At 40.7% G+C, this 12,545-nt stretch overlaps 1 protein-coding gene across 12 annotated transcripts in view; it reads right to left on the bottom strand.

Moving 5' to 3' along the window:
* The window catches only part of dip2a (disco-interacting protein 2 homolog A), an 85,518-nt gene that overhangs the window by 5,155 nt on the left and 67,818 nt on the right, over positions 1-12,545 (bottom strand). For 6 of the 12 annotated variants that reach the window (XM_031299752.2, XM_031299801.2, XM_031299775.2 and 3 more), the window contains 23 exons: positions 11,648-11,771; positions 11,457-11,566; positions 11,201-11,303; positions 10,518-10,582; positions 9,694-9,787; positions 9,004-9,123; positions 8,718-8,832; positions 7,996-8,135; positions 7,342-7,478; positions 7,108-7,188; positions 6,278-6,405; positions 6,018-6,132; positions 4,737-4,938; positions 4,468-4,577; positions 4,013-4,093; positions 3,497-3,614; positions 3,203-3,324; positions 2,881-2,992; positions 2,619-2,728; positions 2,110-2,240; positions 1,804-1,972; positions 1,129-1,299; positions 585-614 (listed from right to left, as the gene is read on the bottom strand). In XM_031299752.2, coding sequence (XP_031155612.1) covers positions 585-614; positions 1,129-1,299; positions 1,804-1,972; positions 2,110-2,240; positions 2,619-2,728; positions 2,881-2,992; positions 3,203-3,324; positions 3,497-3,614; positions 4,013-4,093; positions 4,468-4,577; positions 4,737-4,938; positions 6,018-6,132; positions 6,278-6,405; positions 7,108-7,188; positions 7,342-7,478; positions 7,996-8,135; positions 8,718-8,832; positions 9,004-9,123; positions 9,694-9,787; positions 10,518-10,582; positions 11,201-11,303; positions 11,457-11,566; positions 11,648-11,771 — 2,688 coding nt within the window. Of the gene's footprint in view, positions 1-584; positions 615-1,128; positions 1,300-1,803; positions 1,973-2,109; positions 2,241-2,618; positions 2,729-2,880; positions 2,993-3,202; positions 3,325-3,496; positions 3,615-4,012; positions 4,094-4,467; positions 4,578-4,736; positions 4,939-6,017; positions 6,133-6,273; positions 6,406-7,107; positions 7,189-7,341; positions 7,479-7,995; positions 8,136-8,717; positions 8,833-9,003; positions 9,124-9,693; positions 9,788-10,517; positions 10,583-11,200; positions 11,304-11,456; positions 11,567-11,647; positions 11,772-12,545 lie in introns of those variants that run through there. The other 6 variants (XM_031299767.2, XM_031299782.2, XM_031299773.2 and 3 more) reach the window with 4 other exon arrangements.

The raw sequence follows: 12,545 nt of genomic DNA, 5'->3' as shown, positions 1-12,545 counted from the left end.
GAACAGCAGAATATTCATTATATAAATAAGTAAATAATCATTCTATCCACTACACAAACACTAAGTGTGGTAAAATGTTGAACTATTGGGATTGTCAAAAACGATTAACCGTCTTTTCACTGGTAAAAAACAAAACAAAAACACATTGTGGAATAATGATCATAAGGTTTGATATGGCATTCCCAAATTAACTTAATCACGGCAGAGTTCATGCTGCTAGCTCATGGTTTAATGTAGTAGCACATCACATATACCCTATCATTAAGCAATGGTTGAGAGAAAATGAATAGCGGTAAAGTAAAGCTGAAGCTTGTCAGAGAAAAAGAAAACTAGGAGAAAATAAAATCAGTGAATTAAGGTTAAGCACATTCAGAAATCATGCAAGATAAACAAACCTGCACATGAACACACAGACACAGGTGCGTGTGAGCACGCGTGTGCGCGCACACACACACACACACACACACACACACACACACACGCACACGCACAAACACACACGCACACACACACACACACACACACACACACACAGACCCAGCGGCAGCCCAATGAGCAAACAACAACTTTTATCCTACAGTTACCTGCTCAGCCAGTTTCCCTAACCTGTTGGGCTGACGGGACAGGGCAGGACAGATAAATAAAGATATATATGTATTTTATACGTGGATACACGCACACACACACACACACACACACACACACACACACACACACACACACACACACACACACACACACACACACAAAAACACCCGGGATAGGGAGAAACCAAACAAAAAAAATCGAAGGGCCACAGGAGAAAAGAAAAAATTATGAACAGTCAGACTGAGAAGGGAACTTAGTGAAAGGTGTTTTTCCCATTATTCAAAAAGCGTATATATATTTATATATATAAAATATAAAGCATTATACATTTCCCTTCACCTCAAATTAGTTGGTAAAAAAAATAAAAGTTTTCTATTTTATAGTAAGCCACTTGCATCATCATCAACATTCAGTCTTTTAAAGTTCTGCCAATGTTGCACGGATGTTTATTTGAATTGTTGCATAGAGCCACTGCTAGTTTTGCCCCTAAAACATTGACCACCATGAAATCTGGCCCTCTCCAACCCTCCTCCTGCTTACCTGCAAACATATCGCCACATTCACCCTACAGCCGAAGGTGGTGCTGACGGCGCGAGATGAAAGCCCCAAGTCCTTAAAGATCTTTGAGAAGGACTGAGTGAGTGCTATGCGGGGCCTCTCCTCTGCTACCACCATGCACGTACGCACGCAAGACAGGTTCACATTTCGCAACTGGAGATAAAAAAAGAAGAGTTGGATCAGTAAAAATAAATAATATAATAATAATAATAATATAAATAATATAAAATAAATTAAGTGGAAATTGTGTGAAAACACTGCAGTGAAAGTAATAACGTAACATTCTTTCTCAATTTGCAAAGACGACTGTGGCTGCAAGTGAACTAGGAGCAGACAAGATAAATGTAATGGTTGTATTTTCATATTAATAGAACTGTTTTATTATATAGATTCTACTCATTAAACCACAGATATGATTTGTAAAAAAAAAAATCCCAGTCTCAAGTGCTGCTGACTGACAGCAATCAGCACGCAGATACAGAGTGAAGTGGCTCACCCCTGAGGACCCTGACTTTGTCTCAATAATCACAGCGCCGTAGCAGCAGCACCACAGGGAAAAGGAGTAATTGAAGAAAACCCTTAAATTTAGTGGAAGAAAAAGCTGCAGTTTGTCGCTTCCCCAGTGACACCACTCAACACCTGAAGACACAAACTGACCCGCAGTGCCTCGGTCTGTGAACCCAAGCCCTTGGTGCACATCTCCATGACTGAATACGAGCAGAAGGTGACGCGCACTTTGTACTGGCTGACTGCCGCAAGCCACAGAGACGCGTTGCTCTCCAGCTCCAGAGGGGGAACCAGGATCGACTGGTGGCCTGAGTACACACTGCAACCAGAAACATACATGCCAGAAATAAGGCTCCACCAGAAAATAACTGAATGTTTATTCTACTAGCACAGGCACTTTAACACTGAAAATTATTTCATTCACTGTCATTCATTTGTTCAGAGCTGCTGGTTTACCTGCACAGGCACCAGAGAGCGAAGCCCAGGCCGCAGTAGGGGTCAAGACAGATGGCGATCTGCCGGGAAGGGTAGAGCTCACACTGCAGTTTGATGGAGCGACACAAGGCACTGGTGGCAGCGTGAGACATCTAGAGGAGATGATGGTACACACGGAGACAAGAATGATGTATCAAAATTGGATCCTAGTGTAACATTAAACTTAATAACAACTCCTTGAGCTTTTAGGGATCCATTATTTCACTGACAGACACCTCGGCAGTGTGTGGATGGTTGCTTGCTCAGAATGAAATTGTACTGTTAGCCAGTAAAACAAACCACTCTTTGGATAAACTACAGCGGACTTAAATGTGCTGACGTTTACCAGATATTAGTTAGCTTGGAATGACAGCAACCATGTCGTTTTTCTTAATTATGATCTCTATCTGAAAGACTGGTAGCATCCTGACATGACAGCCAAGCCCTAATTAAGAACCCAGACGGATCATGTGAGTCAACATTCAACATACTTTGACTCCTGCTAAGATGCCTGTTGTGGACACGCTGAAGTCCAGGTAAGCTAACATCTCTGGGGTCGGGGGCTTGTACATCTGGGGACTCTTCTTCCTGGGGAGGTCATCTGGAGGATGAACAGAGGGAGAGGAGGAATAGTACAATAGTTTTTAAAGCAGGTATAGAAATCCCAGACCATGTCCTTTTACTTTAAAACGATATATTCTTTGATGGCAACATGAGAACATAAAGTGTGTTGGGTATGTGTGTATAATTCACCTGTGTCCAGCACCATGGGCCAGCTCTTGGTGTCCACAGCAGCAGCAGCCTCTTTGGATTTCAGGAGCTTCATTATTGCTTGAGTGGTCAGGATACACACCGACTTACTGACCTTTAACACACAGATACTACAGTATTACTACATATATATTACATTAATTATTCACACAATTTGCACCCCTGCACAGAGCAGAGCTGACTTTGTATATCATTTAGTTTATGTATATAAAAAAAACATACATTCACCAGGTTTAATGATTGTAATAATTGTGCAGAGAGGGATTAAATTAGCATTTTGATGCAGGTCAGCGGAGTCTGTTACCTCAACAATCATCTTAACGGTGGGCAGGGTGGTCGCCAGGTTCTGGGGATGCGGGGGTCTGACAGTGACTGGCACACAGCCAGCATACAGGCAGCCGTAGAAGGTAGCAATCAGGTCGATTCCTGCACATAAATGTTTATACTCAATAATATTAAGAACTTTATTGAGTCTCTTGTGGTGTGTGATTATGATTAACAGACAGACTTAAAAAAGTGAAGACAGAGATAGTGAAGAACCAGCTGTGACACTAAAGAACAGATCTGAAAGGGCAAGTAGCACGGTAGCACCTCTTACCTGGTGGGTAGACGAGTGCCACGTGGTCTCCAGTGTTGAGGCGACCCATCAGTGCTGTAGCCACCCGCTCTGCCCGTTTGTGCAGCTGCAGACAGGAGGCTGTACTAGCCACCGTGCCCTGAGAAGCAAAAGATAAGAACACAAGTTATATTCATTTACAACGCTATGCTACACTTTATTTAACATGTATCAAAGTTGTAAGGTCAAGAAAATGGCCAGGCTTCATCGTCCTTATGATTCATCAACCGGTAGAGATTTCTATCAAGCTTTCATTTTAATATCTCCTGTTGTATTAGGCCCATAATGCAAACCAATACTTTTTTTTGTTGCATCAATGCAGGAAGTACCATAATTTATCAGTTATTAAATTAACTGAATTAGCCAATACAGGCAGAATAATCTAATTGTTGGATCTATAAACAGTTTCTCAACTGAATTTACAGGAAATTAACTACATATGAATAAATATTGCCATGGCAAAACTAAATTCTATATACTGTGACGAAAAGGCAATACCTTAGCATTGAGAACAAGGAACAGAGGGTGGTCTGGAGTGGCCTGAGCTCTCCATTGCAGCACATCCTGTATGTACAAGAACTATAGGGGAGAGAGACACACACACGTTTAACTACAGAGACATGAGAGTAACACACAAAAAAGACAAACTGAGACAGTGATGAATCGCTACACAAACAATGAAGAATTAATGGAGCATGGTGGCACAAGGTGGTAGGGTATAATATATGTGAAACTTAAGAGTGATGGATGCAATACATGATGGAAGCTGAATCTGAATTACACAACACCTGTGTTAATACAGACAGCTCAGACAGCAGGGAGTCAAAACCATGTCCATCATCTCCGTCAGCTGTATGTATTTCAGATTCCACTCCCTCCAGTAGAGATCCTTACCTGTGTCTGCAGCGTATGTGTGCAGGTGATGAGTGGGTGAAATGAAGAAGACTATCTACCTTACGTGCCTGGTCATTGTCCTCTAGCTGTGCCACGTCTCTCCCACAGGCCTGTGCTATCCTCTTGCCAGCCACCAGGTTGCCCACTATCATAGAAGCAGGACCGACCTCTGTCCAGCACAACCACATTCAGTGAAGTTAGGTCTTACATTCATATCAACATAAATATAAACACCGCAATAAAAGAAATGGAAAAAAACTACGTAAACGAGTCTTCATGCTAAGTTTGTTTTTAAACCAGATCCATGTATGGACATCTGTTGGTCTACCTGGCTGTTTTTGTCTTGGCTTGGGCAGGTTGGTGACACATGTGTGAGGGCACATGAGGACGTTGCAGGGGTGCAAGGCGCCCTCCAGGAAGCGCTGTTTGGTCTCAGATATATGAATGCCGCCCAGGGGAGCCTTGGGAAGTGTGTTGGCAGGCACCAGAGCCAGGCAGTACACCCCAACCTGGTGGATGCTGTCTATGGCCTGGAAACAGACAAGTAACACATGCAAAAACAGAGAACTGGAGATCACCAAACTGTCAAGTAAATCAGAGGAAAGTGTTTCAATGTTATCATAAAAACAAAACAAAACTGGAGCTTTGTGTTTTTCACAGTCCAGTTTTAGTTTCACTAAACACCATAAGGGATGTTTTCACTGGCAGTTATTCTTGTTTTAATATTAATCTTGTTTATATGCACATGTCGATTAGAAAATAAATCAAATCAAGGAAAAATAGACTTCTAAATAGATTTCTTCAGCTGTGACTGGGGCTTAAAGGGACCATAACAGTGGTTGTGTATTCTTAATGCATTCAAGGAATCTTTAACATCCAAGATTTAAAAAAAAAGAGTTACTGTATTAATTATTTAAAGGAAGTTTAAAGGTTCTGCAAATTGGTTTTTATATGGAACTGACATGATAACCAATAATGATCTCCTTCAAAGTGGAAAATCAATCTAAACCCTTATGGCATACTGTAGAAAACAGTAAGCAAGGAGTATTATTAACTAAGTATACCCAATTTGCACTTACTAAAATAAAACATGCAGACCCACTGGTATAGTCTTTTTTTATTTTTTATTTTTTATTTATTTTAACATGTAAAAAAAAAAAATAATAATAAATATATATATATATATATATATATATATATATATATATATACATATACAGTATATACATACATACATATATAAAATCAAAATGACAGATAAATAAGGACATGTACTTCTCAGCACAATCTAACAAGTAAGAAATTCCCATGTTCAAAAAGGAGTGGGAAGAAGTTCATAAACAAACTTTTCTAGTCCCACCCCCTTTCTCTATTTTTATCCTTTAGTTAAATACAAAACAATTCAACACAATTCTTCTTTACATACACGTACACCATATATATACCTACCTACAGCTCACATATACCCATGCATACACAGGCACAGATGCATACATACATACACACACTTTTTTCCTCTCTTTCTTTTCCATCTATGTTTTTCCTTTCCTGTCTATCTATAGTTAGCTGTGACTAGGTGATAAGATGTGAAAAAGAACACAGTGAGCACCTGAAGGACGCGGCTCATCCACTGGAAGCTGTCTTCCTCGGAGGCGTCTGGCCTCTGCTCTGCCACAACAACGATCCTCTCGTCATGCAGCACAGACAAAGAAAACACTGCTATCCTGGAACACACAACATAAAAAAACACTGTTACAGCTGGATTGTACTCATCCAATAAAACTGTCAGTGGAGAGTTAGAATCCAGTGCAGATTAGACATACTCTCTATATGAGAGATATGTAGAGCAGTGCAGAGTTTTTCTTTTACCTCCCCCTGTACACAAACTTCATGGGCTCCACTGCCAGTGCTGTGGCAACCACATCATCTGCATTGTGTCTCCGCCCACTGACCACCATCAGCCCATCCATCTTCCCCACAACAAACACAAGGCTGTCCTGGTGGGAAACACAAAGCACATACACTACTGTTAGATGGGTAGATCTTGACATTTACCCCAATCTAATACTAATAATAATCAGCTGTATAAAATATGATTCTCTCCTTGCTGATAAAAGTGTAAAAAACAATGACAGCTGTTCGTCTAAACAAACAACTTAAGGTTTCTAAGTAATCAGCCCTCACAGTGGAAATTTTTCATTGGAACTACACTACTGGAGAACAGAGAGGTCTGTGAATTATCCAGAGTAACTGGGATGTTGTTTCTGGAAAGACACTGAAGTTGAATTTCTTTGTTGAAATTATTTTCTAGCTGAAATTAACTTCCATTTTCCTCCTTTTTATTGAGGTCCCAGCAAAAGCCTCAGATGCACACTGTATATCTCAAACATACAACTTAAACTATTTGCATGGCTAGATACTCCTAAAGGTTAGTGTTTGTGATTTGATTAAACTAACTCTGTACCTGGGACAGGGGCACGCTGAGAAAATATAAAAAAGATATGACACTGAATGTCACAGATTGATGATTTAAGACAATTGAAGTATATTTGAGGTTTAAGCAGATATGTCCTAAGGTAGCACGTGCTGCTAAAACTACAACATATCACAACCATGTTTGAAACAGGGCTATCTTAATGCTATAAGACGTCAAAGTGAAGTGAGGGTAAAAAACTTCCTATTAATGAGGTGGAACTTACGGGCCCCACAAAGCCCAGCAGTGAGGTCCTGGTAAATGGTCTGTCGCTGACGGGAATCCCAGATGATGTTACTGGAATGGTCTGCAAGTAGAAACAACACTGTTAAAAACACACATTTGTGGATGAAGTACAAATGTCCAATGCCTCTTCTTGAAATAACTCATACGTGAGAAAGTACACGTAAGCATTTGCACTCTGGATTCATTGAAACAGTTCCAGAAATAAGTCACTAACCTCGAAGATGTTCTTGGTCATGCCCGGGAGGCCGTAGTAAGCTACACCCGTGCTACCTGAGTTGACGCAGATCTCTCCAACCTCGTCTGTCTGACAGAGATAGGGTGTCCCCTCCACCCGCACCACACAAACCAGAGCTGGAGATACATAATGATGACAGCGGGGTGGGTCATAATAAAATATCATTTAAAGTAGATGTCAAAATTGGTCCATAGATTTCTGTTGAATTATTTATTTCTTAACTTCTGAAGAAAAAGTTAAACATTTTCAATAAGGAAATGTTCATTATTAGTTCAAGTTTATTTCAGCAAAATTACATTTTTATAATTGTCAGCAAGGTGTTTTGTTATTAACAAATGTTATATGAAGAGGCCTTTGAGCTGCCTGATGTTTTGTCATAAATACCTTCACAACTCAAAATCAGCACATACACATCAACAGATGCTTATGATGCCATTAAATAAGATAGTAAAAGCATTATTGATACATTTTTAAAGGTAGTTTTTCTTTCCATTTATATCCTACAAAATCTTATCTGATCACCTCCATTCTCTGGAGACACATGGTGGTGTCATTATAAAAAAAAAAGTCATCTTCAGCATTTTACTCATTAACGGCAGCAAAAATATTAATAAGCAGCGCAGGGTACTGTACCTCCAGGCATGACCTGTCCCACATCCTGCACTGTGAGGACGGAGAGTTTCTCCTCTGTGTCCACACGGATCACGCTGTGGCTCAGCCCACCCATAGACAGCACCGCCTTCCCAGGAGGAGGAACACCCAATTCTGGAGGTCTGCAGGACATAGACATTATTGTAATTACACTCGTTATTAGTGAACACAGCGACACACATGGAAAGACTTGCAGTTCAATACATCTGGCACTCATTCCTCTTCATTTCCCTTGCCTTTTATGGCAAAGAAAAATCAAACAAATGATTCCAGTTCTATCTTTGTTCATCAAATACAGTTTTTTTTTAAATAGAAGACTGAGCCATCCATTGCCTTAGTACATCTTTATTGCAGCAGTACTGACACCTTAAAAAAGAAAGCATATGGTTTTGATGGAATATTGACGACCATGTGAAGACTCTGGATCCATTACATTTTTAGACTTTCACGTATTTATTTATATAAGTCTAGCCATGTGTTTTTAGTCTGTCTGTCACCCTAATCCTTCTCCATGACTAAGCCCCGTGATCAGCAACAAGCTGAGACATCCTATATTTCCTCTCCGTGTTAAAGAAGCACAAATCTCCCTCCTCTTGCTGCAGAATCCAGCTAATGTTGCAAACGCAGTGTGATTTAATAGCACAGTAAGGCAAAGTGGTGACAGGTTGCTTTTGTTCCTATAGGGTGCAGTAAAGGCAGCTCACCTGCGGATGGCGACAGTCATGGCTTCTGAAGAGCTGGCACATGGACAGATCACCTCAGGTCGCAGCCCACGTGCCTGAAACACGTTAAGGAAGGCGTCGCAGGAGGATATTGACCCTGTGATAACACACACACACACACACACACACACACACACACACACACACACACACACACATACAGATCGAGTCAAACCAAACACAAACAACAAATCAATGATAATCTCTTGTGGCTTCAGGGTGATTATAAAGGTTATTTTATTGAATGAGAATCTGCAGGTGGACTCACAGGGGTTAGCTCCGTCGGCTACGATGAGCATGCGCAGCGAGCTCAGGCTGACGTCTCTCTGGTCTCTCTGGGCCAGCAGAGACCAGTGCATGTCCCTCGACTTCACCACTGCAACCCGCGCTGTGCAAGGGGACACAAAGACAAAAGAGACAGGCTCACAATAGAATCACCCAATCAACACCTCTGTCATTCAGCTTGACAGCCAATCACAGATAACAAAATCTGACAGCAAATAGCAGCACTGTCTGACTCAGTTGCCAACAGGTGACTAAGCAAAGCTCAGACCAGAAAGGAGATGTATTTTTGCAGGGCAGCAGGCCTCCCGTCCTCGACCTCCACCAGGCTAATACAATTGAACTAGAAATCAATCAAGTCCAACAAACTATTGCTTTAGTCTATCCTCCCCTGTCAAATGTACAGTGAGAATCAAAATGGTTATGAGAAACACACTCCCTCCCTCTGGAAGTAAAACTTGGTCTTATTCAGGCTTATAGACACTAAAAACAATAACAAAATGTTGGGAAAAACTAGCATTTCACCATCAAGCAAGCTACCAAAGCATTTTTCTAAGTACTTACCTGTACTGTATGCATGTATGTGTGCCACTTTGTAAGTATGATACAATGCCCTCTTCATAGGGCTGAGATGCAGCAAGCATAGTAACGGAGAAAAGTGACAATTGACACTCACCTTTGTATGTGTGCACCTTCTGTATCCAGGAGAGGGGGTTGACTTTCATCAGGGAGTAAGGAATGCTAATCACGTGCATCCGATTCATGACACTCTGCCATGAAAACAAACGAGCATCGAATGAGCAACAAAATATGTCAGAAGTTACCGTATCTGGTTACACTTTACTTGAAGGTATCTACATAAGAGTGACATGACATTGTCATGAACGTGTCATAAACATTATAAACTAGTCATAAACGTTTATGACATAACGCTTCTTTTAGTATTATAGTATATAGTCATTCGGTTTTTGTCATGACAAGTTATGGTTAGGGTTAGGGTAAGGGTTAGGGTGTCATGACAGTGTCATGTGTTCATGACAGTGTCATGTCACTCTGATGTAGATACCTTCAAGTAAAGTGTTACTGTGTATCTTAACTACATGATGTCACTGTAAACAAGATGCGAGTTATGACAAGATTTTATCACTTACTGCTGAAAGTGTAAATAAATCATTGTCTCTGCTACTGTTGGGTCATTTTAGGAAAAAAACGTGGACAAGCAGGTGATACATGGGCTGTATATAAATTCCACGGCACGTTTGAAACAAGAGCTGGGTTAGGTATGTGTTAGAAGACACAGAATATTATGAGAAAAGATGCTTTTGCCCATCAGGAGCTCATTAGTTTGAATGCGTTTACATATTGATAAAGTCCTCACAGGAAAGAAGTCAGTCATATAAATCAGACTCAGAATCAATTTTATCAGCAAACTGAGCATGGATCTATTCTATTTCTAATAACCCTCCTATTAGCTTTGCCAGACGGTTCAATGCCACTCACAGTAAGAACACCATGCCATAATCCTGCTTCTCTCTTGAAGTCCAGGACGTTGGTTATGGTCTCAGCTGCAAATCAAAAAAATGAGACATTTAATCTGACATTCCTATTCTTCACTAGAGCAATCACACATCATCTGATTGAACAAAAAACAAGCTCTGTAATGATGAGAACAGTACTGTAACATTATTAGTTCAGTGACGCCCAAACTAAGTTTCAGAAACAGACCTGGAGAGTTTTCTCGAGGCTGCTGGTGCAGTTAGGTGTTATTTAGGGCAAAACCGGGACACTTAAGGAGAGAAGGTGCCCAGCCTTACATTCTACAAGAAACACAACCAGCTGAGCAGCTGCATTTATCAAACTAGACTGTAATTACACTCTGATAGGATCTGTGAGCAATATGAAGGGGAAATTCTATAATATCAATTATAAAATAGGTTGTTTTTTTTAATTTATGAATGTGCTCTGCATTATCTAACCTGCAGTATAAATAATAAGAAAACAGCACAGCAATTCCAAAAGGTCAAGCCCAATATTATGCTTTTCGTTTGCATATTCCTACATTTTATCATTACTAAATCTGGTTAAGTCCCTCTCTTTATCACTTTCTTTAGCATATGCTACCGCCACCAACTGGATGCCTTTCTCCACAGAGCAAAATTAAATATGCATAGTGCCCTCCTCACCTTCAGTGTAGCCGCAGGCCTGTGTAAGGGCGTGACAGTGAGCCAGCATGGCTGAATGGGACACTGTGATCCCCATGGTGCTGCCCTCCTTGCTGGTTTTATACTGGATGTTAGAAACATTGAAACAGTTCCATTAAAAAAAATTATTTCTCAATCATTTATAATATGAAAAAGAAGAGTACCTAATGAATAGTAGCTAAACAATATTATCAATCAATGTGTGCTTTATTGGTAACATCAATTAAACTACACTTACCTCTATGTAGGCTATGTCATTACTGGCTTCCCGTATTGGAGGATGCCAGTCTTTCGGAGGCTTCACAACATGTTTTCCATCTGTCACAAACCACAGCAACCGCGGCCAGCCTGCAGAGACGGAGACATTAAGTTAGTTCAAACCGAATGTAACTATACCAACAGACTGTCAAAATGAAAATAAAACTGTACCTTTGAAAGTGGCTACCTCCCCCGTTTGTGCTTTGGGCAAGCCTTTCTGACAAGCATCAGTGGTTAGTGCCAATGTGACACCACAGCTGCCCAACAGAAAGCCAATCTGTTGACTTCCTGCATCCTGGGGGACCAAAGAGGATGAAAAACTGAAGTTCATACTGGCAAAAACCTTGGCAAACAGTGTCTGTCACAATCAACTATTAGGAATTCAGAACATGAAAGCTTTGTGGAAAGACGCTCTGAGAGAATTTGCGAATTCTAACAGAGAGAAAGAAGGACGATGACTTAAGAAGAAACCTCAGAGCATCTTACATCAAAGAAGCAGCAGGTAAGAAAGCAGAGTGATGGCTAATCACTATTAAAAACTATACCACAGAGCATCAAAGCCCAATCATAGCAGGAATGGAGCTCAAGATCTGACACACACTCACTCATATTTGATTGGCTGTGCAAATTAGCTTACAGCTAGACTCGTGCTGAGCAAACCATGCTGTGCAGAAAAGAGGGTGGAAATGTGAGATACTGGGTGGGAGCAAAAACAAAAAGAGGATGAAAAAGGGGATAGAAAAATAAAGAAGGCTTGAAAGAGAGAGGCAGGAAAAATGTGAGTCGGCAGAGTGAGCGAATGAGTTTCTGACTCCCGATAACAGTTGGCCTGTGATCTAATATTTTAACTGGAATTACACATAATTTCATCTCACTCATTAATTACAGCACAGCATCATCCAACAGCATGCTTATGAAGGGTAAACAAGACCAGGCATTAATATTTAGCCTGTGTATAGGATGTGGGTGAATTTGGTTGGTAGATGTGCTGGAAACTGTGATGCATCATAATACTCTGTAATTAGAACATATGAAAGACAATGCTGCGGTTGGGGATGTAATCATGCAG

Source organism: Sander lucioperca, chromosome 8, assembly GCF_008315115.2.
Source record: "Sander lucioperca isolate FBNREF2018 chromosome 8, SLUC_FBN_1.2, whole genome shotgun sequence".
Lineage (NCBI taxonomy): Eukaryota > Metazoa > Chordata > Actinopteri > Perciformes > Percidae > Sander > Sander lucioperca.
Note: the sequence above shows the minus strand (reverse complement) of the source record. Positions and strands in the feature narration are given on the sequence as shown.